The 27,458-nt window shown below is 43.9% G+C and overlaps 2 protein-coding genes across 3 annotated transcripts in view; both read left to right on the top strand.

Moving 5' to 3' along the window:
• Positions 1–27,458, top strand: part of PLAT (plasminogen activator, tissue type) — a 336,360-nt gene that overhangs the window by 86,603 nt on the left and 222,299 nt on the right. The gene's annotated exons all lie outside the window — the stretch shown is intronic.
• POLB (DNA polymerase beta) lies at positions 742–25,321 on the top strand. Of its 2 annotated transcripts, none has more exons than XM_075858917.1 (14): positions 742–921; positions 3,849–3,906; positions 4,365–4,431; positions 5,737–5,811; positions 7,131–7,189; positions 7,668–7,717; positions 8,728–8,779; positions 9,991–10,045; positions 17,164–17,236; positions 17,971–18,041; positions 20,720–20,806; positions 21,664–21,725; positions 22,203–22,342; positions 23,151–25,321. In XM_075858917.1, the coding sequence occupies exons 1-14, from the start codon at positions 861–863 to the stop codon at positions 23,243–23,245; spliced, it is 1,005 nt and encodes a 334-aa protein (XP_075715032.1). In that variant the 5' UTR covers positions 742–860; the 3' UTR covers positions 23,246–25,321. The 2 variants fall into 2 exon arrangements, with proteins under 2 accessions (XP_075715032.1, XP_075715034.1); XM_075858919.1 differs by lacking the exon at positions 742–921 and adding an exon at positions 1,407–1,458.

The following is a 27,458-nucleotide window of genomic DNA, read 5'->3' as shown; positions in this document are numbered from 1 at the left end:
CCGGACCTGGCTGTCATTATCTGACAACCGCTCAGTGTGCTCTCTGCCTGGCGGGAGAAGTAATGCCATTTTGATAAATTTGGCGCAATGTATTTGCGCCAATTTTTCCCTCGTAAAACTAAAATGTCACGTAAACAATGGCATTATTACGAAACTGTAACAATAACTCCCAAGTATGTATTGGGATCTATTAATACTGGTGTCATGGCTGTTTTCGAAAAAAAAACAAGACAGATATGTTTAGAAGGGATGCTAATGGATTCTATTAAGTTTCCATTTAATTTTTTTTACTGGGCGCAGAAAAAAATAACGTGGACAGACCGTAAAAAAACCTGAATAGATGTTATAAACGTATTATAGTATCGCATATGACCAAATCGGCGAATGTCTGTTTCGCCAACAGGTGAATTTCCGATCAGAGAGCCGAATCTCAATCATATAAGAAAATGGGAACTACAGCTTCATAGCAGGAAATTCAATCAATGGCGAAAAACACCAGTGAAACATATTTTCATACGCGCTCATCTCTGAATGGCATGGTCAGGTTTTATTTATTTTATTTTAAGGGAAGACTACACAATTCTGTACAACTAAACCATGATGCCAGTGTAAACGCAAGCAAACGCACGAGCACAGCCCTTTCGTTGCAAAGCTATGTGCCTTGTGACCTGTCAGCCACCGTAGTCCTTGCCCTCATCAAACATGGCAGTCCCACGGCCCTGCCTTTGGTATGACGTCAGCGCGTCGTAGAACGCACGGTGTTCACGTGTAAGGTGTATTGCGGCCTGAATGGAGATCTGAAGCCCCGGCCTCAAGTGATATTCAGTGCCGGTGCGAGAATCGCCTAACCCGGCTTAAAAATGAGCAAGAGAAAAGCCCCGCAGGAGAGTCTGAATGAAGGGATAACGGACTTCCTAGTAGGTGAGCGAACCAGGCGGCCATGTCAGACATAAGAGGGAGAGATACGTGCGGGCTCATTGTGTGCTGGCTGCAGATACGGGCACGGCTTATAAAGCTTCCTGACATGTTATTACATCATGTATACCTGCTGGGATCTAGTCACATGTAATGTGGTGACGTGGCAAGTGTATAAGAATACATGTCTACGTCATATATACTGATCTGTGGGAATACATACAGGATATACATTAGAGATAACATTGTGTGTGTGTGTGTGTGTGTGTGTGTGTGTGTGTGTGTGTGTATATGTGTATGTGTGTGTGTGTATATATATATATATATGTATGTGTGTGTGTGTGTGTGTGTATATATATATATATATATATATATATATATGTATGTGTGTGTATATATATATGTATGTGTGTGTGTGTGTGTGTATGTATGTGTGTATGTGTGTGTGTGTCCACAAGACAACCCCTTTTTAAAGGGAAAATGGATCCATGGCGCGGACGTGATTAATCCAAATGGCAAAAACCAAAATGGCTGTCGTTACAGGTCCTAATGTGTTGTGTTGCTGTATAACCAGGTTTATTTATTTTTCAGGACTTTAGGAAAGCTGGGTGACCACCCCTGTCCGCTGTACAATGGTGGCCATATTGGTTGTCCCCCGACTTTCCTTTGGTTTAGGAAAATAGTGGAAGTGTGTAGGATTAGTAAATAGTGCCGCATGTCACCAGCATCTGTGTGATATAGCAATGACTTCTATAAATAATAAGTTACTATATTCCCCGACGCTCACAATCCAGGTGTGAGACGCAGCTATGACTGAATGTGAAAATGGCGGCACCAGCACTTCTACTTGTTGTAAATGACTTCTGCATCTCCACAAGAGCATGGGGATCTGGTGTCACCCATTAGCTGTGTCCTCTGTTGCTCAGCTACAGCTCCAACATATTTAGGCAAATTCTTGGCAAACCATATGTTTGTCTAAAAAAGGGTCCTAGTTTAATGACGGTAGTTTTCACTAACATTACTGCAGTGTCCTGACAATGAATATACATCACTACCAGCCTGGACGTGATGTGTATTCAGAATCCTGACACTTCTGAATCTTTTCTGTGAGATTCCAGCATGGCAAACGTAATCTCGTTTGAAATGACAGGTTACATCGTAATCTCGCGAGATTACGCTTGCCTTGCTGGAATCTTACAGAGACTCTTCAGAAGTGTCAGGATTCTGAATAAACATGACGTCCAGGCTGGTAGTGATGTGTATTCATTATCAGGACACTGCAGTAATGTTAGGGCTTGTGTATGTGGCTGCACATAACGATATAACTATATCACTAGTGCAGTGTAAATGAATGGAGAGAAGTGCATGACGCTGATGGGTCACTGATTGGTCAGCGTCATACACTCCTCTGTACAACACCCACTTGGTCTAAAGTAAAACACGCCCAGTTGGGCATTAAGAAACTCCTTAGCATAAAGCTAAAATCGCTCCTAATGTGGTGAAAATAGATTGTTTTTCTAAATAAAAAGCATTACTGTCACCTACATTACAGCGCCGATCTCCTTATATAGGAGACAGGGCACTTATAATGTGGTGACAGAGCCTCTTTAATACAGTAATATGACCGCATAACCACAACCTTAATTCAACTTCAACGCAAACTCAGTCAAGTTTCCCTAAAAAAGTCCACGTTTTTGTGCTGATTCATTTTTTTAATATATCAGAGTGCCATATTTCTGATACAAAGCGCCAAAATCTCTGCTTCCCAAAGATTGAAATGCCGGCCTCCACCACTAGAGGGAGCATATTAAAACTGTTCAGTAAATTCCAAAGCTCCCCCTAGTGGTGGTGGCTGCTGGCATTCAGAGCATCTCGGATTTACTGCATTGCCCATGAAATAACAATTTTGGAGCATCTTTTTGTAAACGGTGTCATTCCTCTGTTGTTCCTCCTGGAAATGTATGAAGAAGTTGACAACTGGATACTACCATTCCCCATGTCACTGAGGGGTGTCCTTGCACACACTGACACTGTCAATCAGTGTTGGAATGGTAAAGCCCAGCTGTGAATATATTAATACATTTCCAGGAGGCATAACCGAGGAATGGCAGAATGAGTTTTAAGAAAAGGTGCCATGTTATTTCATAGGGAATACAATTATTTAGTCAAACAGATGAGCTTCGTATCGGGAAAAACGGACTGCTATAAATACAAATGATAAAACTAGTGTATATGAACTCTAGGGCCCAAACGTGGTGTGAACAGGGCCCCGTGTGTGAGGGCGGTCAGAGTATTCTTTAATGTCTTCCATTGGACAGGTTGGATCTTCACCTGTCCGATTTGTTCTTACCCCAAGAAATAAGTAGCGCCAGATATGTCTTGCAGACGCTTTTCTCCCCCATTGAATTAACATACACAATCACTGAGCTCAGTACATGTTTATGGGGGAAGTCGAATGCGCTATTGGTTCCGCCCAAAAAACGGAACACTTTCACAACGATGACAAACGGAAACCATTAGCAGAGTGTCCGTCACCATTGAGATCAAAGGTGATGCAAACGGAAGCTAAGGTTTACGTTTGCCTTTCTATTGAGGGGTTCCCCCGACGGAAACCTGACGGAACCCCTCAATGGAAAGCCAACGCTAATGTGAACACAGCCTAAGCCATTTCACAGTTCTCTTGGTCTCGTATACACATGACGTATGGCGTATATATATATTGATCACCCAATAAGCAGTCACCCAGCTTTCCACAGACCCTGTATGGCATGGATATCTGCATTATACAGTTGCAATGCAGTTTTATATGCCATTCAGGGTCTGTGGAAAGCCGGGTGACAAGCCCTTCTCTTTTTAGTTGATCGGTATTTTTTAGCCTGTGTATTATGTCACGCTAATATTATATTTATGTCTTTTTTTCTTTATATTTGCAGAATTGGCCAATTATGAGAGAAACGTGAACAGAGCCATCCACAAATACAATGCCTACAGGTCAGGGCAAATCCTTCATCTACAGATGCCCCCGTAGTATAACGCCTCGCTCATGCAGGGAGGGTCACTGTCAAAGAGCCGGATCGGGGGACATGGCACTACATCTTATAGATATCCCCCTATCTGTTAACCCTTCTGGAGAGCTGGCGGAGGGAGTGGCCCCTGCTCTGACCACAGATTTAAATGGATGTTGTGACGCGTACACCTGCCCTCTGCGTCCCCGGCCATAACTGATCGCTGAGGGGGTTCAGCAGCCGTATTGGTGGCAATCAGGCAGTACTGTCAAAAGTCTGATCTGCAGCGCATGTATTCCTCATATATTCCCTGCTGCACTTTTGCGGGTGGAGTGCTGTTTTATGGTAGACTGTGGTTTGCTAATGGTTACTTTGCTATTTCTGTATTACATGTAAATGAAGAGTAACCCACCCTGTGATTTTTTTTTCCTTTTTCTATTGCAGGAAAGCCGCCTCGGTAATTTCAAAGTACCCTACCAAAATCAAAAGTGGAACAGAAGCCAAAAAACTGGTGAGAACAGATGCAGTCAGTGGGATTCAGATGGGCATGAAGCAGGTGGAACAATCTGCAGCAAAGTCTGCACATAAATCCACAGCAGATTTTGATTTCCGCTGCATGTGAAGGGGATTAGAAACCCCTCATTCTCCTGCATTCAGCGTTTTATTGGTGCAGATTTTTATTCCCTTCTCTTTTTGTGGTATTGGGTCCACGTAGGCTGGGGAGTGTGGCCATCTAGTGGTGTAGGTTAGTACTGCGGGCTGGTTAGTACTGTAAGAAGGGTGTGTTGTTCTTTTTAAAAGAAAGATGGCCCAGTGACCAGCTGATCACTGTGGGTCTCGCTGCTGACACCCCTGCAATCCGTTGATATTTGCGTGTTTCTGAGGAAGGTGTATATTGGCCATAGACTTCGCCTCGAGCAACCACTACGGGGGAAATGTAGTATTACATGCTAGCCATTTAAGTAAGTGGGAGATCAAGTAATAGGTGCTTTATTCTTGATTTTCCAATCTGGCTAATAGAGGTGGGGTTGCCGAGTGGGAGACCCTTCTTTGGTGCCTATATATCCTAACAGGAGATATGGACAGGGGTTGTCCTACTAAGAGCACTTCTTTAAAGGAACTTTAGCCCTTTTTATTTATTGCTAGAATGCATGTTAAATGAAGACAACATTAAGCTATCAAATAGCCTTGATAAAAAAAATCTACCGTTTTGTGTTTACAGATCTAAGTGTCTCCATGGTTACAGACTACAAACAAACCCTGTGTGTAGTCTGATACCTCAGTCGTGTGTTACGTCACTCCACCTGCTCCCTCTTCGTGGTAACTTAGACAGTAGCAGGGGGTACAGATTGACTATTTACTAAGTTGGTTCATTTTGAGGGTTGTACGGGGGGGGAGTGGGTGATATGGAGCTCCAACCCTTTATATATTTTACATTGAAATCAGCTGTACTACTGTTAATTGTGAACTTCGGTTAAAAATAAAATGATGGGTACATTGGTAAACGTTTGCCGAAATGGGTGCTTAACCCACACCATTAATTATGAGAACTTAAATGGGCTTTGTCGTTATAAACTGGGACCCTCACTGGTGCCTAGAACAAAGGGGCCCGCAGAGGTTGGTAAGTGCACTATAAATGAACGCTACCAGAGTCCAAGCACTGTTAGCATTGCCACAAGTCCACTGGTCCCAGTGACCCTGATGGTAAATCTAATAAATATCAATCAATGTTTATTATGTCCATCTTGTTGAAGTTGAACATGTTAGGTCGTCACTTTTACGTGATCTCTTACCTGTGTGTCTTTCTCTCCTTCAGGATGGTGTTGGCGCCAAGATAGCAGAAAAGATTGACGAGTTTTTGGCCACTGGTAAATTGCGTAAACTCGAAAAGGTCAGAACGTTTCGCAACACCCCGCTTTGGATAATCTTTACTTTCAGAAGGGTCCCTTGACAATAAGCAGATCACAAAGTTCCCCTCTGCTGGAACCCCCAGCGATCAGCTGTAATCTATGGGGATACCTAGCAGCAAGTGTTCTATTCTCCTGCAGCGCCACTACAGGGGAAATTAAGCATTACACAGTGCCTATTCATATGTGTGGGTTGTTTGTGTAATACAGGACAGGTCCTCCAGAGCAAGAAAGACCATTTTTATAACCGCTCTCCACTTTGGCAAAGAGATGAGGATCCTGAACAGGGCAGCCCCCTCTATTCACTGAGAATACCCTAGTAGTGTGTATGGAAATGGATTTTCGGTCCTTAAGGTGTTAAATGTGACTTGGGCAAGGTAGCTCTTAAACTGAGCAAGTCCTGAGTTGAAAATCTACCTAGATATGCCATTCTGAAATCTGGGAAAGCTGAGTGACATGCCCCTGAAGACCTGTAATGGTGGCCGTATTAGTGATTCAGAAGTTTCCTGACTTGGTAGAAGACTATGAGGCAAGGACTTGAGTGTCTACCAAGAAGCGTCAGTTCTAGTCAATAGGACCTCTGTGTTCTTCTAAAAGTAACTGAAGCGGCCGGAAGAGTGGGGAATGGCGCTCCAGTGTGTCGTCTCATCTCCGCTGTCCATCTCCGCTATTGGTTAAAATTATGGAATGAGCCTCAAATCTAGTGGGTGTTTTCCAGTAAACTGACCTTGATGCCAATATTCTGATCACTAATATACAAGTGTAGGACATGTCTTACATGTATTCACATAGATTGTGTAGGAGGGCTTGTTCACACTTTGCAGTAGAGCTGCTGTGGACAACTATTTCGTAGCCCCCATAGAGTTGTATAGAGGGGCAGCGCACATGTTCGGCCCCTGCTCCACACAACTCTTTCTCACCACAACTGTCCTGGTGAAGAAGAGCGTGGGTCCCCTGTTCTATATGTATAGGCAGGTGATATGGCTTTTTGACGGGAAAGCCCTTTTAAAGGGGTTTTGTGGGACTGAAAACTTTTGATATGTCATATAGACATATAAGAAGTTTTGATCAGTGGGGGTCCGGGTGCTAAGACCCCCACCATCGCTAAAAGTAAGGTGCAGAAGCGCTCATTCAAGGACTCTGCACTTTTGGCTGTGATCATTGCTCTTCTTTAGGCTGAAGACCGGTTCATAGATGAAGGAGCGCCGATCACACCCGAACATGCAGAGTGCTCAGCTGAGCGCTTCAGCACCCTTGTCTCAGCGATGGTGGGGTCTCACTACCTCTCTTCTCCTGTGTGTAGATTCGCCTGGATGACACCAGCTCTTCTATCAATTTCTTAACGCGTGTCACTGGAATAGGGTAAGTTACGTTCTGCTTCATAAAGGTAGGGCTCCGATGTAAGAAAATAGATTCTGGAAAATTGCTTCTTAGCAACTCTTAAGCTTTTTAGGGGTGTTTTTTTTTTCACTCCGACAATTTTTTTCCCATATGCCCTATTAGGACATATGGACGTCATAAAGGAGGGTCCCCCATTCAGGACTCCCCTCTCTGACAACCTGAAAAACGGATGCACTCTGTTTTGCGTAGTACAGGACCTGAGGGGGTGGAGCATGACACAGGGATTCTCCTTTTGGCCTTCTTTGAATTCCTGTGCCACGCACCGCCCACCTCAGGTCCCGCACTAGGCATAACGAAGTGGATGAATTTTGCCCAGGATGTTTCTTTAAATCATTTCACAAAAAATGGTGACACAAGTGAAAACGGATATATTTGTGTTTCTATGAGTTAAAAACATCATAAAAATCTGTCTCTGATTCGCCAATTTGCCCCGTTACAGGCCGGCGGCGGCTCGGAAGCTGGTGGAAGAGGGAATCAAGACTTTAGATGGTAATGTTCACATTTATTGCCGGCTCATTTATTTCTAATTAAAGGAACATTCACATCAATGACCGTGTGCTGAGAATTTAGTGTTATATCTTTAGTAGCATAAAGTCTGTTTATGGTGGAAATCGGAGGTGGTCCGAGATTACTGACTTCTTCTCTAGTGCACTCCTAGTCAGTACAGACGGGAAAATAAAAGTCAGAGGGTATTAAAGGTGAGTGTTTGGCGAGGGGGGGGGGGAGGGTCAGGTCTCATGTTTAAGAGATCTACTCTTCTATGGGAAAATACGAAGGTTCATGGTTAGTCTTGTGATGTTTCAAAGTTTAAAACCGCATGGAGCCTGTTAAGAAGTTGTTGGACGTAAAGGGGTTGTCTCATTAGACCTTGGTGGCATTGCTAGGATGTGTCACCAATGTCCGGTCTGTGGTGGTCTGGCCAAAGTGACCCCTGCCGATTTTGTTAGAATGAAGTGGCAGTGCTGGTAGGAAAGTGCCGGGTTGCTTCGTCTCCTGTCAATTTAGCTTGGCTTTTTCTTTGCGGCCACATAGACGAACGTTCCAGTCAAGCCGTCGGTAGACAAAGTGGCACCATGATTTCCTACCAAAATGGCAGCGCGGTGTAAAGCAACCAAACCTTTTCTATATTTCTAACGTAGTTCTTTGTTGCCCTATAAAATGGTCGTCTAATAGCGACACCCGTTTCCATGTACCCTGCTAGGGCATATGGACAGCTTGGTGGGGGTTTCTCCTTGGGAATGAGCGGCTTTGGTGGACCTGGCCCGTATTTAAAAAATTTTTATTTGAATGGCTGCCATGCAATACTACAATTCCCCACAATCTCTTTCATATCCGACCAGAAACGTACGTTTAGAGAAGTGTGACATGGAACAGGGGGTCTCAGTCTGTTCTGGAGCTGTGTGGCTTTTATCACCAGACGTGGATAATGGTGCATAAGAACAGGAGATGGCGTGCCATACAATGCAGACACCAGTAATGTGCCATTCTTTCCTTCTTAGATCTAAGGAACAATGAACACAAGTTGAATCATCATCAAAAAATTGGATTAAAGTGAGTGGATTATGATATATGATCAATAAGGCCTAATAGGTTATTTCTGACTCGCCTCATGGGGAAAAGTGATTGGCTCCAAATAGAGGTCGTCTTCTCCTAGATCCTTAAAGGGGTCCGACACCCAGACCCCCGCACCGATCAGCTGCTCTGGCTGCCTGCGGGCACCGGATGTCATTGCACAGTATGCAATGTATGGAGCCGGAAGATGGCTCCGTACGTTGCATAGCGAGTACTGCAGCTCGGCCGCTATTCCGTGACCGGAGCCATCTGCTTCCAGCATGAACATCCGGTGCCCGCAGGCAGCCGGAGCGGCTGATTGGTCCGGGTGTCGGACCCCCACAGATCATATGCTGGTGACTTATCCGGTGGATAGGTCATCCGTTGTCCGGTAGTGGACAACCACTTTTCCAAGACTAAATGTCATCTCTTAACCACAGGATAGGATGATAACATGCTGATCGGTGGGGGCCTGACCTCTGGTACCCCCACCGATCACGAGAATGGGGGTCCCATTCATCTAATGAATGTAGCGACAGGTCAAGCATGTGCTCTGCTGCGCCATTCATTCTTTATGGCATGGCCAGAGATAGCAGAGCGATATACTTGGCTATCTCCGGTAGTCACATAGACCGTGACTGGAGCGGCAGTGCGCATGCTCATCCTGCCACTTCATTTATTCTGAGGAATGGGACCCCCGTCACAATAAGATCGGTAGGGGTACCAGCGGTTGGACCCCCCACCGATCAGCATTTTATTACCTATCCTGTGTTTTGGGGATAACATTTAATCTTGGGACAACCCATTTAAGGTCCTACATTGTGTAATGGTCCTATTACACGGCTCGACATGGACCATGTAAACGAGCGCCGAACAATGAGACCTCTCGGTGATTGTTTGCTCCTTTCGCATGGAGCTATTCATGGGGACGAGCACTTTTTACTCCGTTCGCTCCTCCCCATACATTATCATCATGACGGCAAACGCTTGTTTGCCTGATAAGTGGTCCTTGTAAAAGTGCCTTTAGACCCTGAGACCGCGGGAGGAAACTGTGGTCATTTGGTGGGACATTCGTTCGGTTTAGAAAGGGAAACATGGGCTACGATGGGTTTGTATGGGTCACCGGGCACGTGTCTGCTGAGTCTTCATGTCTTAGTCCAGCCATCAGGTCATGTGCAGGATACGTGTGACACTTCTGATTTTCTCTTTAGATACTTTGATGATTTTGAGATGAGGATCCCTCGGGAGGAGATGCTGAAGATGCAGGTGAGGCTTCGTTATATCATTTATTATTTTACATGGCGAGTATGCAGCTGGATTCATAGCTATGTCCCCGACCATTACTTCATCATTTAACTTCTTAATGACTAAGCAGCCAACACATTCACTTTTATTTCTTTTATTATAGCTATATAAGGTTGTTGTTTTTTTGCAGGACGAGTTCATATCCATAGACAGGAGGGCAAGAGTCTAAAGGGATACTAACACCCCATCAGTTTTATTAATTTAAAAAAAAATAGGCAGCGCCTCCTCACCGTCCAGATGCATAGAGAGCTGAAAGGATGACCCGATCGCCGGGGCTTCTATTAGTAGTCACCATAACGACCTGGTAATCGGGGTTTTGTCCATCCCTGGTTTAAGGTACCCATAGACAGAACCCATCAAACCCATTGTTTGATCACCTGATGATCAAATGTGTATGGGGCCCATCCCCCACAGGGTATGTTTGATTTCAACCTGTCCAATCCTTTGTTCCTACAGGAGATAGGCCAGAGGTGTCTAAGAGCTTCTTATTGCCCTCTTCCCATTGATGTAAACTTGTAGGTTCGGCCAAGAGATAATGGAAAAATTCACAGTGCCCTAAAAATGCACATAAAACGCATCAAAACACGTTTGGGGAGATTTATCAAAACGTTTCAAAGAAAAAGTAGAACTGTTGCCCATAGCAACCAAATAGCTTCATTCATTTGTGAAATCAGCTAGCATCTGATTGGTTGCTATGGGCAACTGCTTCACCTTTCCTTTGTGTTTTGATTACTCTCCCCCATTGAGAAAGGAGGTTCATATTATTCCATTCACTTACAGTTAACATCTGGATGCTGCAGAAAAGAAAAAAAAAACAATGGGGGAGATTCTTAAAAACTGTCTAAAAGAACTGTCTTTGTTGCCCATAGCAACCAGTGCTAGCACAGCTTCCATTTTTTCAGAGCACTTTAAAAATGAAAGCTGCGCTGTGACTGGTTGCTGTGGACGCAGTTTTTTTTTTTTCTGTTTTCTCAACCGTATTTAAGAATCTCCCCCCAATAGGTCTTGGACTATGTTCACTTACCCTTCATACACAGTCTGGGCTCTCTACAAATAGGCTTTTTGCCCCCCTCTCCAGAGGGGGAGGGAGGCTTTTTCCAGAGAATAGGTTTTCCTACTTCTAGTGAAATCTGCTCCTGTTTGTGGCAAAATATATAGAGAAAACACAGCCTTAAAAACAACGTAACAGAAGAAAATATAAAAAGATCTATTTAACCCCTTGCGTACCTTTGACGTAATAGTACGTCGCTGGCCACTTATGCCAGCGTACCTTCGACGTACTATTACGGCGCAGGAATAAACTGTCACTATGTGAAATCACATAGTGACAGAACAGCGGCGGCAGCTGTCATTGACAGCTAACCGTCTCTGCTACCGGCCTGGGGACCAATTAGCAGTCCCCAATGCCGGCGATTGCTGTGATTGGTCAGTCTCTGAAGACTGACCAATCACAGCCGTCTGTGACGTCGTCTGCAGGAGAAAGCTCCTGTCACTTTCTCTGATCTCCTCATTTCTGTGAGATACGTGAGGAGATCAGAGAAAGCGGTGTAAAAAAAAAACAAACACTTTTTATTAACCCCTTCCCGAAAATGGGCGTATAGTAACGCCCTGAGAATGAAGCGGGCACAGGAGCTGTGCTCGCTCCATCTTCATCGGATGTCGGCTGTAATATACAGCCGACATCCCACTGCAACTACAGCGATCACTGTCCTCTCCGATCGCTGTAGTTTAACCCCTTAAATGCCGCTGTCAATAGCGACAGCGGCATTTAAGTGATTGATACAGAGGGAGGGGGCTCCCTCTGCACCCCATTGCCCCCCCCCCCGCGAAAAATCGCGGGGTTCTGATGGTTGCAATGGCAACCAGGAAGCCTAGCAACGGCTTCCTGGTTGCCAGGTACGGGAGCCTATTAGATCCTGCCCAAGGCAGGACGTAATAGGCTCAACTGTCAGTTGTAAAGTGACAGTTACAATACACTGCACTACATCAGTACATACAGAAGTAGTGCAGTGTATTGTGCAGGGGATCAGAAGATCAGATCTTCCAGTCCCCTAGTATGTGTAAAATAAAAAGTGAAAAAAAAGTAAAAAAAAAGTTTTCGATAAATAAATAAATACAAGTTTTACGTAATAAAAACAATAATCGCCTTGTTTCCCTGATCAAGCCCTTTATAATTAGAAAAAAAAGACAAAAACTAGACATAATAGGTATCGCCGCGTTCGTATCGGCCTGACCTAAAAAAATATCATATTATTTATCCCGCACGGTGAACACCGTAAAAAAAATACCATAAAAAACAATGGCAGAATTTCCTTTTTTGGTCACGTTGTTTCCAAAAAAATGGAATAAAAAGTGATCAAAAAGTCGCGCGTAGCCAAACATGGTACCAATAAAAACGACAGTGTGTCACGCAAAAAATGTATGTACTCCGCACAGATTACATATGCCCCCACATTATAAACTGAAACACCAGTAAAACACTAAACAAAACTACTACCAAGCAAAATCTGCGCTCCAAAAGCCAAATGGCGCTCCTTCTGGGCCTGGCAGTGTGCCCAAACAGCGGTTTATGACCACATATGGGGTATTACCGTACTCTGGAGAACCGCTTAACAATTTATGGGGCGTATGTCTCCAGTGGTACAAGCTGGGCCCAACGCATTGGGCACTGGAATAGCATATCTGTGGAAAATGTCAATTTTCAATCTGCAACATCCACTGTGCACTAATTTCTGCAAAACCTTTGGGGGTCAAAATGCTCACTACACTTCTAGATGAATTCCTTGAGGGGTGTAGTTTCCCAAATGGGGTCACTTCTCGGGAGTTTTCACTGTACTGGTACCTCAGCGCAATGCAACATGGCGTCAAAAACGAATTTTGTAAAATCTCCACTCCAAAAACGAAATTTCACTTTTTCCGTTTAGACTCTTGCCGTATGTCCAAATAGCCGTTTACAACCACATATGGGGTATTTCCGTAATCAGGAGAAATTGTGTAACAAATTTTGGGGTGTCTTTTCTCCTGTATTCCTTGTGGAAATGAAAAATTCTGAGCTAAAGCTACAGGTTATATTTCACGGACCAATTCTAATAAAATCTATAAAACACCTGAGGGCTCAAAATGCTCACTACACCTCTAATTTAATTCTTTCAGGGGTATAGTCTCCAAATTGGGATCACATCTGGGGAATTTCTACTGTACTGGTACTTCAGGGACTCGCGACATGGCCCCCAGAAACCAATTCAGCAAAATCTGAGCTGCAAAATCCAAATGGTGCTCCGTCCCTTCTGAGCCCTGCCGTGGGTCCAAACAGCAGTTTATTACCACATATTGGGTATTTCCGTAATCAGGAGAAATTGCTTTACAAATGTTGAGGTGCTTTTTCTCCTTTATTCCTTATAAAAATTAGAAAATTCTGTGTTTTTTCCAAAAAAAAGTCTCTTTTCATCTTCACAGACTAATTCCAATAAATTCAGCAAAAAACCTGTGGGGTCAAAATGATAACTATACCACTAGAAAAATTCCTTGAGGGGTATAGTTTCCAAAATGGGGTCACTTTTGGGGGGATTCCACTGTTTAGGTCCCTCCAGGGCGTTGCAAACGTGACACGGCACTGAAAACCATTCCAGTAAAATCAGAGCTCCAAAATCCAAATGGCGCTCCCTCCCTTCTGAGCCCTGCTGTGGGTCCAAACAGCAGTTTATTACCACATATGGGGTATTTCTGTAATCGCGAGAAATTGCTTTACAAATGTTGGGGTGCTTTCTCTCCTTTATTTCTTGCAAAAATTAGAAATTTTTACGTTTTTCCAGAAAAAAAGTAGATTTTCATTTTCACAGACTAACTCCAGAAAATATAGCAAAATACCTGTGGGGTCAAAATGCTAACTATACCCCTAGATAAATTCCCTGAGGTGTGTAGTTTAAAAAATGGGGGTCACTTTCGGGGGTTTCCACTGTTTTGGCACCACAAGACCTCTTCAAACCTGACATGGTGCCTAAAATATATTCTGAAAAAAGGAGGCCCCAAAATCCAAGAGGTGCTCCTTTGCTTCTGAGGCCTGTGTTTCAGTCCATTAGCGCACTAAGGCCACATGTGGGATATTTCTAAAAACTGCAGAATCTGGGCAATAAATATTGAGTTGCGTTTCTCAGGTAAAACCTTCTGTGGTACAGAAGAAAATGTATTACATATGAATTTTGTAAAAAAAAATGAAATTTGAAAATTTCAGCTCTACTTTCCTTCAATTCCTGTAAAACGCCTAAAGAGTTGAAACACTTTCTGAATGCTGTTTTAGATACTTTGAGGGGTGCAGTTTTCAAAATGGGGTGTTTTATGGGGGTTTCTAATATATAGGGCACTCAAAACCACTTCAGAACTAAACTCGTCCCTGAAAAAATCGCTTTTTGAAATTTTCTTAAAAATATGAGAAATTGCTGCTAAAGTTCTAAGCCTTGTGAGGTCATAGAAAAATAAAAGGATGTTCAAAAAACGATGCAAACATAAAGTAGACATATGGGATATGTTAATTGGTAACTATTTTGTGTGGTATTACCATCTGTTTTACAAGCAGATACATTTAAAATGGGAAAAATCATAATTTCTTCATATTTTCGCTAAATGTTGGTGTTTTTCACAAATAAGGAATGAATTTATCGACCAAATTTTTGCACTAAACTAAAGTCCAATGTGTCACGAGAAAACAATCTCAGAATCAATTGGATAGGTAAAAGCATTCCGGAGTTATTACCACATAAAGTGATACATGTCAGATTTGAAAAAATGGGTCTGGTCCTCAAGGCCAAAATGAGCTGGGTACTCAAGGGGTTAAAAAGTGTGATTTTTTTTTTTTTTTCTTAAAGAGAACCTTTCACCTGCCCATACGTGTGCAACATGTAATGGGGAGGGCGGCACAAACCCTGGGGCACTTTACATTTTGTTTCTACCTTTCTCCGTTATTTAGATATCGGTGCCGTTCTATTTGGTGGCCGATATATTTAAATAACCCCCTGAACTTTCAATGGGGCGTGTAACATCGCTGTGACACTGTCCAATCAGCTACGGACAGTGTCACAGCAAGAGCTGGAGAGCGTGTGCGCGTGCTCTCAGCAGACAAGGACAAGACCGTGTGATCTCTTGCGAGATCAGCTGGCCAATCGGCGTCATGCACTCCTCTCCATTCAATTAGGCAGCGCATAGGGATCCTTTTAGATCAGTATGTGCTGTCTTATACTAACACATTAACAATACTGAAGTGTTTAGACATTCCCCGGGATGTCTATTCACAATCTCTGCACTTCGTTACTCTGTTGTGGTAGTTACAGCAGAGGAAGTGTAATCTCGCGAGATTACGCTATAGATGACAGGTTACAGCGAGATCATGCTTCCTCTGCTGTAACTACTACAGACAGAATAACGAAGTGCAGAGATTGTGAATAGACATCCCGGGGAATGTCTATTCACTGTCTAAACACTTCAGTATCATTAATGTGTTAGGATAAGACAGCACATACTGATCTAAAAGGATCCCTATGCGCTGCCTAAATGAATGGAGAGAAGTGCATGACGCTGATTGGTCACTGATTGGTCAGCATCATACACTCCCCTGTACAACGCCCACTTGGTCAATAGTAAAAACACGCCCACTTGGGCATTAAGAAACTCATTAGCATAAATCTAAAATCGCTAATAAAGTGGTGAAAACAGATCGTTTTTTTAAATAAAAAGCATTACTGTCGCCTACATTACAGCGCCAATCTCCTTATGTAGGAGATAAGGCACTTATAATGTGGCGACAGAGCCTCTTTAACGTTGTTCAAGTGTCCTGAGAGTTAATAGACATCACTACCAGCCAGGACGTGATGTCTATTCAGAATCCTGACACTTCGCTAACGTTTGTGTGTGATTTACAGCACAGCAAGCGTAATCTCGCGAGATTACGCTGTAAATGACAGCCCAGCGTGATCTCGATGTGTTGTGTGAGTAAATCGCACACAAACGTTAGCGAAGTGTCAGGATTCTGAATAGACATCACGTCCCGGCTGGAACTGATGTCTATTAACTCTCAGGACACTTGAGTAATGTGTATGTATGTGGCTGCACATAGTGATCTAGTAAGATTACTATGTGCTGTGTAAATGAAAGGAGAGCAGTGTATGACGCTGATTGGTCATCGTCATACACTCCTCTGTACAACGCCCACTTGGTCAAAAAGTAAAAACACGCCCAGTTGTCCATTGAGAAACTCATTAGCATAAAGCTAAAATAGGTCTTAACTTTGTCAAAAATGATCGTTTTTCTAAATAAAAACCACTGTTGTAATCTACATTCCAGCGCCGATCACATCATGTACAATATAGGCCACTTATAATGTGGTGACAGCCTCTTTAATATCTTCTATGCTGAAATATAATCACTTGAAGTAACAGGTCAAAGCCTGAGGCTGCACTACTGAGAGATGTTGATGACCTGTCCCCTTCTGATTTCTGTCAGGTGCTGTGTTGTCATGGTGACCGAGTGTGGTGTCATATCCCAAAATACATCAATATCTACTTCCTACCTGGCGTGAATAGTGATAGTTATGTGATGATATTGAAATATTTTGGTGATTTTGAATCCCCACAAGGTCCCCATGACAACACTGCACCTGACAGAAATTTGATCAGGAGATTATGTCGTTCGAATCTCTCAGTAGTGCAGCCTCAGGCTTTGGGCCTGGAATTTCGACGATCATATTTTAGAGTATAAGTAAGATATTAAAAAATGTTTTTCACGTTTTTAATTTACCTTCTGGCAGACCTCCTTTAGCTGAACATACACAACAAGGTTTTACAGTCAGATGTGACAAATAAGCTGTGTAGGGGGAGATATCTAGCGCTGCAAACAGTCATCCTTCATACTATGTCAATCTGTCTGATGATCTTCCTAGAGATGGAACGGAGTGTTGGCCACCCACTGTAGGACGATGTCTTACAAACCACCATCATTAGAGTGACCTCTTCCTGTCTATGGACGCTTTTTTTATTGTGTTTTGTATCTTTCCTAAGATCTACTTTTAAAATGCGATTTCTTTTTTCCAGGAAATTACCCTTGAAAAGGTGAAGAACCTGGATCCTGAGTACATCGCTACAGTGTGCGGCAGCTACAGACGAGGTAATGGGTGTACGTTGTCGTATTCGCGTCTGTCATAAAGCTTAGGCTTTCAGTAATGCTAAGTGTTACATGCCAGCTCTTCAAATGAATGACCTACCATCTTCTACATGGGCGAGACTGGCTCATCAGAGCGGGAGATACTGGCACTTAGCGATGCACCGATCTTTCTCATTGAGGGGGATCCACCCCCTTCTATGACCTCTATATGCACTATTAGGGCATATGGAAAGGGGTTGTCTTAGTAAGACAGCGGCTTTAAGTAATGTATGTTTTTCATTCAACTACAACCTTTAGGAACAGTTCACACGGTTTTTGGAGCAGACACGGTTTCCACGTCAAGAAAACTGTCAGAAACCGCCTCACAGTGACGCGGAGGCTTTTTTTTCCGCGGCGGCTCTTATCCGCTCACAGGAAAAAAAAGCAAAATGCTCTTTCTTGCCACACGTCCGCCTCTGACCTCCCGTTGAAATCAATGAGAGAAAGAGAGAGCTTTTTTTCGAGGCAAAATACACAGCAAGAAAGTGTAGGCAGATTTTTTTTTTTTTCTGCCTGCATATTCCTCCCTGTGAACAGGGCCTTAGACCCCTCAACACACAGAAAATCCTCAGCAGATTACACAGTCTCATTCACATGCTGGGGGACGTGAAATCAGAGCAAGCTGCAGATTTTCCCAGAAATGGGTTCATCGTATCTAACCCGGGCTGTTTTCTGTTTCTCCTCTTGATGATCTTCAGGTGCAGAGTCCAGTGGGGATATGGATATTCTATTAACTCACCCAGACTTCATGTCAGACTCTCCAAAACAGGTCAGCAATAGACATGTCTGTCTGTCTCTGTCTGTCTCTGTCTGTCTGTCTCTGTCTGTCTCTGTCTGTCTCTGTCTGTCTCTGTCTGTCTCTGTCTGTCTCTGTCTGTCTCTCTCTGTCTCTCTCTGTCTCTCTGTCTCTGTCTGTCTGTCTCTGTCTGTCTGTCTCTGTCTGTCTCTGTCTGTCTGTCTCTGTCTGTCTGTCTCTGTCTGTCTCTGTCTGTCTCTGTCTGTCTCTGTCTGTCTCTGTCTGTCTGTGTCTGTCTGTCTCTGTCTGTCTGTCTCTTGTATCTGATATCGATCGCTCGTCTCTGATATAGATCGCTCGTCTCTGATATCGATCGCTCGTCTCTGATATCGGTCGATCTCGTGTCCATCGTCGATCTCGTGTCCATCGTCGATCTCGTGTCCATCGTCGATCTCGTGTCCATCGTCGATCTCGTGTCCATCGTCGATCTCGTGTCCATCGTCGATCTCGTGTCCATCGTCGATCTCGTGTCCATCGTCGATCTCGTGTCCATCGTCGATCTCGTATCTATCTATCTCATATCTATCCATCTCACTATAGATCGAGACAAGATAGATATGAGATAGTATATACTAATAGATGAATATAAAGTAGTTTAGGATTACTTTGTGGATCCACTATCCATTGTATTAGTCACAACGTCTAATACATTCCTATACAGTGACACATATGAATGATTGCCCATCCCCCACACCCTTCCCTCTCTACTCCTGGAGATTGCAGTGCGTTCTAGAGCAGAGGTCACTGTGTTATCCTCGGGCAGGCTTGTACGTGATCTTCCACGTGGACTGGAAATCCTCAGTGGCTTCGGTGCTGCTATGACATGTTTATGAATACATTGTCTGGCAGCTCATCCCTCAGATTTTTTGGTAACTCTCCTTGATCTCTTTCACTGAGCATATTCATATTGTTACGCGGCTATCCTGCGTCTGTTTACGGCTAGCAGGTCTCAATAAGGGCCTATTGCACCAGCCTTCCATCCACCAACGATATCTGAGAGTTATTGGGGTTTTAACCCGTTAGTGACCGCCAATACGCCTTTTAACGGCGGCCACTAATGGGCTTTATTCTGATGCATGTGCATTTTTACGGCGCTGCATCAGGATAAAGTAAACAGAGCAGGGAGCTGTCAAATCTCCCTGCTAGAGGCAGCTGAGGGCTGGGGGCGTCCCTGCTCTGCCGGATGAGATCGATATTAGTATCGATCTCACCTGTTTAACCCTTCAGATGCGGTGCGCAATAGCGAGCACCGCATCTGAGTGGTTTTGGAGAGAGGGTTGGAGCTCCCTCTCATCCCACCGACACCCGGCGATATGATCGCCAAGTGTCTGTGTCTCTAATTGCAGCCGGGGGCCTAATAAAGGCCCCCAGGTCTGCCTGGAGCGAATGCCTGCTAGATCATGCCTCTGGCATGACCTAGCAGATGCCTGGCCGTTTTAAACGGACAGGCATAATACACTGCAATACAAAAGTATTGCAGTGTATTATAATAGCGATCGGAGAATCGCATATTATATTCACCTAGTGGGACTAGTAAAAAAGTGAAAAAAAAGTTTAATAAAGTTAATTAAAAAAAAAAATGTGAAAAAAAATGAAAAACCCAGCTTTTCCCCATACATAATGCTTTACAATTAAAAATACAAAATAAAAGTAAAAAAGTTACGCATATTTGGTATCGCCGCGTCCGTAACGACCCCGACTATAAATCTATAAAATTATTTAACCCGCACGGTGAACGGCGTAAAAAATTTAATAAAAACCTATGGAAAAATTGCTGTTTTCTGTGAATCCTGACTTAAAAAAAATGTGATAAAAAGTGATCAAAAAGTCGCATCTACTCCAAAATGGTACCAATAAAAACTACAAGTCTTCCCGCAAAAAAAAAGCCCTCATACAACCGCATCGGCGAAAAAATAAAAACGTTACGGCTCTTCAAATATGGAGACACAAAAACAAATAATTTTGGAAAAAAAAAAGCGCTTTTACTGTGTAAAAGTAGTAAAACATACAAAAACTATACAAATTTGGTATTGTTGCAATCGTAACCCGCTGAATAAAGTTATTGTGTTATTTATTTCACACGGTAAACGGCGTAGATTTAAGACGCGAAAAAGAGTGGCGAAATTTCAGATTTTTTTCAATTCCCCCCCCAAAAAAAAGTTAATAAAAGTTAATCAATAAATATGTCCCCCAAAATGGTGCTATTAAAAAGTACAACTTGTCCCGCAAAAAACAAGACCTTATACGGCTATGTCGACGCAAAAATAAAAAGGTTATAGCTCTTGGAATGCGACGATGGAAAAACGTAAAAAATGGCTTGGTCTTTAAGGTCTAAAATAGGCTGGTCATTAAGGGGTTAATATTTATTTATGGCCATCAATGTGTGATCGTGATTAACCCCCGGGATCCCCACTGATAACCAGAAGGAGAAGGGGGCATGACCGCTTCACTACAATAACGATACAGCAGCCATCTTGTCCAAATCGCTGTGTCTGGCGCTGCCCTGGAATATGTGGCTTTCCCCAATCAAAACTTCTCGGTTAACTCTCTTGTATGTAACACTAGTTAAGAACCACCTGACTGAACGTTGATGTTTGGGATTGTACGCACCCCATGGGTGACTAATTATATCCACGTCTTTCTGTTCTCAGCCGCACCTCTTACACCAGATGGTCCAAACTCTAGAAGAATGTAACTTCATTACCGACACGCTGGTAAAGGGAGACACCAAATTTATGGTAAGAGACGTGTAACGTTTATTATATTGGAGTTCTAGCTCATTAATTAATGTAGCAGATCACAAACGATCTGTAAGGGTTTAGCAAACTGCACTATCAGGGTATGTTCACACGGCTTATTTTCATCCGTTTTTCACGCCGTAGACGGCCGAAAAATCGGAAGCAGAACGCCTCCAAACATCTGCCCGTTGATTGCAATAGGAAAACGGCGTTCTGTTCCGACAGGCCGTAGTGCTAACTGCAGCATCTGCCCACAGGCCCCCCCAAATTCAGCCCAGTTATACCCATAATCTATTTTGTTTTGAGCCCCAGCTTTACTAGCACAAGTCTCAGAAACACTGCAGTATCTGACGCAGCACCAGTCTTGTCCTTGTGGCTGTGGCCGGTATTGCAGCTTAGCCACAACTCGGCTTCGTTAATTTGAATGGAGCTGATCTGCAGTACCAGGCGCATCCAGATGCACATGAAGGCGCTGTGTCTGTAACTGTAGTAAAGGATCATTTTGTTCTGCTGATTGTCCACCCAAAATTCAGCTCCGTTATATATCCATATTCCATTTTGATTTAGCCCCTGCATCCCGAGCTCTATTTTCAGTATCTGGTATCTGGTCATCTTTACTTTCCATAAGATTGCATTGTTTGAGCTCACATTGGTATCGTGTACATAAAAGGGGTTCTGTAAGTTCTACAGGTTTTAGGAATTGTATCTAGAGGCTGTAAACGTATTAAAGCACAGGTGCAGGGCTCGTAACAGTGTATCAGACCTGTCTCTTGATAACTAACCATGTAACTGTCAGTTTGACATGATCAGGACTGGTCTTCCCTGTCAGGCCTCATTTTGCTTTGTGTTTTCCACAGGGTGTATGCCAGCTGCCGTCCGAGGGAGGCAAACCGTTCCCCTTCCGCAGAATTGATATACGGTAATGCTCCCGATGCGGCATAGAGAACAACGTGTCTAACACCAAGGCTCACTTTTGGAGAACCTTTGCTTATATATTATGCAATTTAATTTTACAGCAAGGGGGGCCACGACATGTATAACTGTTCATCTTCTTACCCATTTAGTAGAGGGAGGGGGGGCCCTAAATTTGACAATTCGAGTTGATCACATGTCCCCCGATTGGTAAGGGGTGTGATAATATATAGACAAGTTCCTGCTGTATCTCCACCCTGGGGTCACTGGTAGTTTGTACAGGGGGTGAGATGACAGACAGTGATCTTTTTTCTGCAGACACAGAACCGGAACGTTTCACCCTGTCCTGCCCCCCCCCCCAAATTCACACGATTGCTGCGCCCTGAATATGACACCTATTGATCCTAAGACTTTTATGGTGGAACTAGATGGCACGAGCGTGTGCAGAGGACGGGTATTAATAACTTGTATTTCATCCTATCAGGTTGATTCCCAAGGATCAGTACTACTGCGGGGTGCTGTACTTCACCGGCAGTGATATTTTCAACAAGAATATGCGGACCCATGCCCTGGAGAAAGGCTTCACCTTGAACGAATACACCCTGCGCCCGCTGGGAGTCACAGGTCAGCTGTGCATTATCGCCCTTACTTGTGAACTATTCGGATTCCTGCACTGCAGCGGTCCCCAAACTTTTGTAACTTGTGAGCCACCTTTAACGTTGAGTAATGGCCGGGAGCCACATTTAAGTAAATTGTGGTAGCCTCCGTCAAGGGACTAGCCTCTGACAGAACGAACGTTGAATCGCAAGCCCTACTTACCTCAAACTGTAGTTGTTTGGAGTGGGGTTGAGCATTATGGCCACCGTACCGTACCGTACCTTCCCTTCCCCTCCCCTACGGGCGGGGGGGGGTAATCCATGCCACTGACAGACGTTGGCTTTCTCTCAGTGGATGCTGACAACAATCTAATGGACTGTCCGATAGACCCCCAAAGATTCCGGTCATTGAAAACAAGTATCTTGACAGTTGGATGTCAGTCCTTCTGTTTTCCATGAGATAAGCGGCACCTTATATCTCTAGAAACCACTTATCCCAAATAGAAATAATATTCATTTCCATATTGTTATATATTTATGAGGGAGGCAATATGTTGGCCATAGCTATCAAATATCTACAGCCAGCTTCAAAAGACTCACTGCGCCCATGATGAGGTGGCATTGAATTCCAGGGCACCTTGACAGGATGTAAGCACTGTGCAGAGTCTCTACCACAGCACTTGTGATAAAACTTCATGGATTGCTGTAGCATTTTATCGCATGACCTGTGTTTTGGTCGAATTAATTGGGCAGTGTAATAAAGGATTATTGACTTTGTGGGTGGTGTTATCTATAAGTAATAAAACAAAATCTGTTCCTTTTATTTCTTATCCTAGGAATGGCGGGTGAACCTCTTCCAATAGACAGCGAGAAAGACATCTTTGATTACATCCACTATAAATACCGCGAGCCGAAGGAGCGCAGCGAGTGAAAGCCGACAGCTGACCAGCGTCCTACTCCCACTACAAGGTTATGCTGCGAAGATCAGTGATGTCACCACCTCCTCTACAGTGACACAGATTGTAGTGTGACATAGAAGAGGAGTATTGTGTGTGAGTGTAGTTAGATATACGGCTTGTAAGGCTGTTACATAAGAATTGTTATTTGACTTGTATGAGACTCCTATACTGGCCGTGAAATCCGTGACCATCGTGTCTCCTCGTGGAAGCTTTTTAACCCAAATCATGTGAATCCAGATAGGCCAAAACCTGACTTTTTTGCAAGTCCTTACAGGCCTTTCTGTTATATTGAAATTTTATAAGAGGAAGCAATGTGATGATAGACGGTGTTAGTGACAGGGGAAACAAATTCCACTGTCGACCTGCAAGACCATCAGCAGAGTACAGTCCGCTGTTTAAAGGGGACCTATCACCTCTCCTGACATGTCTGTTTTAGTAAATACTTGTATTCCACATCTAAGAAAAGATGCTCCAGCATTATTTTAACTCTACAATGTCGTTCCTCTGTTATTCCTCTGGGAAATGTATGAGTAGATTGACAACTGGGTGCTAATAACCTTGTCAATAGGGTGTGACTAGTCTCCCACAATAAGCACTAGTTGGATAGTGTCAGAGTATATACAGACACACCCCCATTGACAAGACAAATGGTACTACCCAGTTGTCAGTTTATTCATTCATTTCCAGGAGTAATAACAGAGGACAGGCACAACACAAAGTTCTAAGAAAAGATGTTCTTAAAGATCTTATTTCATAGAGAATACAAGTATTTACTAATCCAGACATGTCAGGAGTTGATATATTGCGCCTTGGTTACATCAGACACAGGCGGTCACAGAACGGCGTGTATATAGTGACAGGCTGCAGGGAAGAATTTGACGATCTTTCAGTTTCCCCGCTCTATTCTTGGAACGTCCTGTGTTAGGAATCCCAGTTATAGAGGTATGAAGAAAGGTCAATGTCCTCATCATTCACAAGTGTAGTGTTAGCTGAATGTGGATTTTTTTTTTTTTTAGTCGTTTTTATTTGTATTGCTTATTCTTTTTATGGTTTTTAATTCTTTAAGTTAGTGGTAAGTCCGCTATTGGGTTATTGAAAGAAACCACCCCAGTTGGCATTGATTAATTGTAACTGGAACGTGTGGGCATACAAAGCATGATGGTCCATGTCAGCAGTAAACTACATTGGGCTCTGAAAGTAAAATAGTTTATTTGTTGTGAAAACACTTGACCTCCTTTTTAGTTATTCTTTGTTTTATTATGAAATAAGAAGCCTCGTCTCATGTGTGCAGCGTTGTAGTACGTAGGAGCGAGGGCATGTCTGCGGTAATGTAGTGCTTTTATCTGTAGGTGCGTGTGGCACGAGTAATGTTTGCATGGCTACGAGACAGACTTGTTTATATGATACACATTGACAGCTGTGGAGTTAAAGGGGGTTTTCCAGGATTTAAGTGGGCGGTCAGGTCTCCTATCTGAGGACAGTATATGATCGAGGGGGAGACGCTGAGCTCGGGAGTTGTCGTTTTCTATGGCTTCATTCAGTATTTCATGTAAAAAGCTGATTGACTGCTGCCAGGACTGATAGAGAAGACCTGTCAGTCCTCCTTCCATACAGTGATTGACAGCAAAGATCTGCCAATCCCCGACCTCCGCATCTCCCCCTGTATTCTATGCTGCCCTCCGATAGCGGACCTGACAGACCAGTTTAGATAGCAATGATCTGGTAATCTAAAATGACACCCACTAATCATGCCCCAGCCACATAGAAAACCCGCAAACTATATGACCTCTGGTAACTGTCATTCTGATGGTAAAGGCAGGTGGTCATATAGTCGCTCAAGGTTTGCCTTTCATGCCAGTCACAGGTATTGTACATTGGCTGGGGCCAATATTTCTGCACCTAAACCTCCTGCCGCTGGCACAGTAATTCTAGTGTGTATTATTTTAGTCTGCCTCATCTCTCTTTCGTATTGGAATATTTATATAATGTGAATTATGATTAATGTACAAAGCATTAACGTAGCGGTACAATAAAACCACGAGGCTCCAGCTGCGGTCAGTCTTTTCTTACGTTGCTCCATTGGTGATTTTTCTCAGAACCTCCATGCACTCGTACAACTCTAACAAAGTGGACTCCATGTAACACTCACGGACAGGATCACTGAGCGCTATAGAAGTTGTGGGTAACCTGCAGAGTCTGGGTTTTTTTCCCCCTTGGGGTGGTATCAGAGTTGATGGCCCTCCTGGCAGCATTCAGTCACACACCGGCTTCTCCCTCTTGTCACTTACCTCTAATATAGAGCAAGTACGCTCTAAAGGGATTTTTCAGTAGTCAAATTGATGACCTATCCTTAGACCATCATGATCAGATTGGTGGGTGCCTGACTCCCAGCATCCTGGCCAATCAGCTGATTACAGGGGCTGGGGCTCTCCAGAAAGCACCGCTTCCCCTTCATGGTTTACCAGGCACAGCACCATACATTTAACATTGGAGTGCTTAGTTATGCACCTCAGTCCCATCCACAGCCACTACCAAATGTATGGCGCTATGCCAGGTAAACAATGAAGGGGACGCAGCATTGGGCTAATGGGTGGGGGTTCTGGGAGCCGGATCCCCACCGATCTGATCTTGATGGCCTATATTAAAGATAGGCAAACAGAAATGGAGAGGCTGCACTTCCAAAAATAACAGCTTTTTATTCACCTGTGCAACGTTAGTCCGACTGGACCTTTCTCAAGCATGACAGGTCCAGTCGGACTGAAACGTCGCACGGGTGAATAAAAAGCTGTTATTTTTGGAAGTGCAGCCTCTCCATTTCTGTTTGCCTGACGTTGAGGCGTGCACCCACCTGCGGTCCAGTGCTGTGGAACTTTGTATCTTAAAGATAGGCCATCAATGCTATAGGTTCAGAAAACCCGTTTTGCCTTTATTTTCATATAAATCTCCTTTATTGCATACAACCACCGCCTAAGCGTGTTGCTGGAATGTAAGTGAGCAGAGAGAACATGCCAACTCCATGCTGATGTTAGTCAGGTCTACTGAACCAAACTTAAGCTGGCCATACACAGATGCATGCCCACCGACCATCTAATTTGTATGGCGGCGTCCCGATTTCAACATACCCAATCCTTTTGTCGGTTATTAGATAAGCCGGGGCCAGAGAAGTCTAGTAGCGGCTTTCTTTGAGAACACACGCACACTCGGTCAAGCGTGCATGTGGGAGTCAGAAGGGATACCGGTCAGCCTGAGGAGCATATGGCAGACTGCTATAGGGAATGTACGGCCAGCCTAGAACTCCATTCAGTTCACCCTTTGCTCCTGCAGTGCTGATCCTGACAAAGGCAAAATCTGAACTCTATGTAAAAGCTTCTAATTATCCGCCCCGGCTAGAATCCTTCCGGACAAACATCTTTTTCAAGAAAGGCTCCAATTTCTTCTAAGTGGATGTATAAACGTTCTTTCCTGTAGATGTCCCCCTGTTCTGGGTAAGATCATTAGACAAATCTCTGACCATTGATCTTTGTACACCATAAATAGGTCACCCCCGAAACGAAATAATCCTAAATCTTTCCAGGTACTGCCGGCCACACATTCTGTTATTTTTATCAGCATTGTGAGAAACTAGACATGGACCGCACAATCCACAGTATATACGTTGATCTGAGCTGCTCGGCATAATTTAGAAACATGAACATGAGGTTCTTTGTAAACATTTTGAACCAACTGGATAAGCCCACTTGCCACTTCACGGCGACCTCTTTAAAGTGGGTCCCTACTCTAGCGGTTGCAGCACCGCATGGCGGCCACCGCAGCACCGCTCCTGCAGAGGGAGCAACCCAGGGGCCCAAAAGCACCCATGCCTTCAGACCGTGCCAAGCCTCCTTGGTTCTGGGCCACGTCCCCCCACAAGTGCAGCACTACAGCAACAGACACCACCACAACATGTGAACAGATGGAATGAGCTCACCTTGCCATGCACCCCCAGTGGCCAACTGAGAGCAATAGCAAGAACACTTATGAAGTCATTCCTGAAGTTATTTTTACCTGCCTCTCCGCTGAATTAGCTCTGCTATATCTGAATGCAGGTGCCTGAAATTGTGCAGAATATTTCACCTTGCACTGGATGGAATCAGACCCAGGACCCCAGTGCTGCAAGGCCGCAATACTAGTTACTGAGCCAGGAGA

The sequence above is a fragment of the Rhinoderma darwinii genome, chromosome 3 (genome assembly GCF_050947455.1).
Source record: "Rhinoderma darwinii isolate aRhiDar2 chromosome 3, aRhiDar2.hap1, whole genome shotgun sequence".
NCBI lineage: Eukaryota > Metazoa > Chordata > Amphibia > Anura > Rhinodermatidae > Rhinoderma > Rhinoderma darwinii.
Note: the sequence above shows the minus strand (reverse complement) of the source record. Positions and strands in the feature narration are given on the sequence as shown.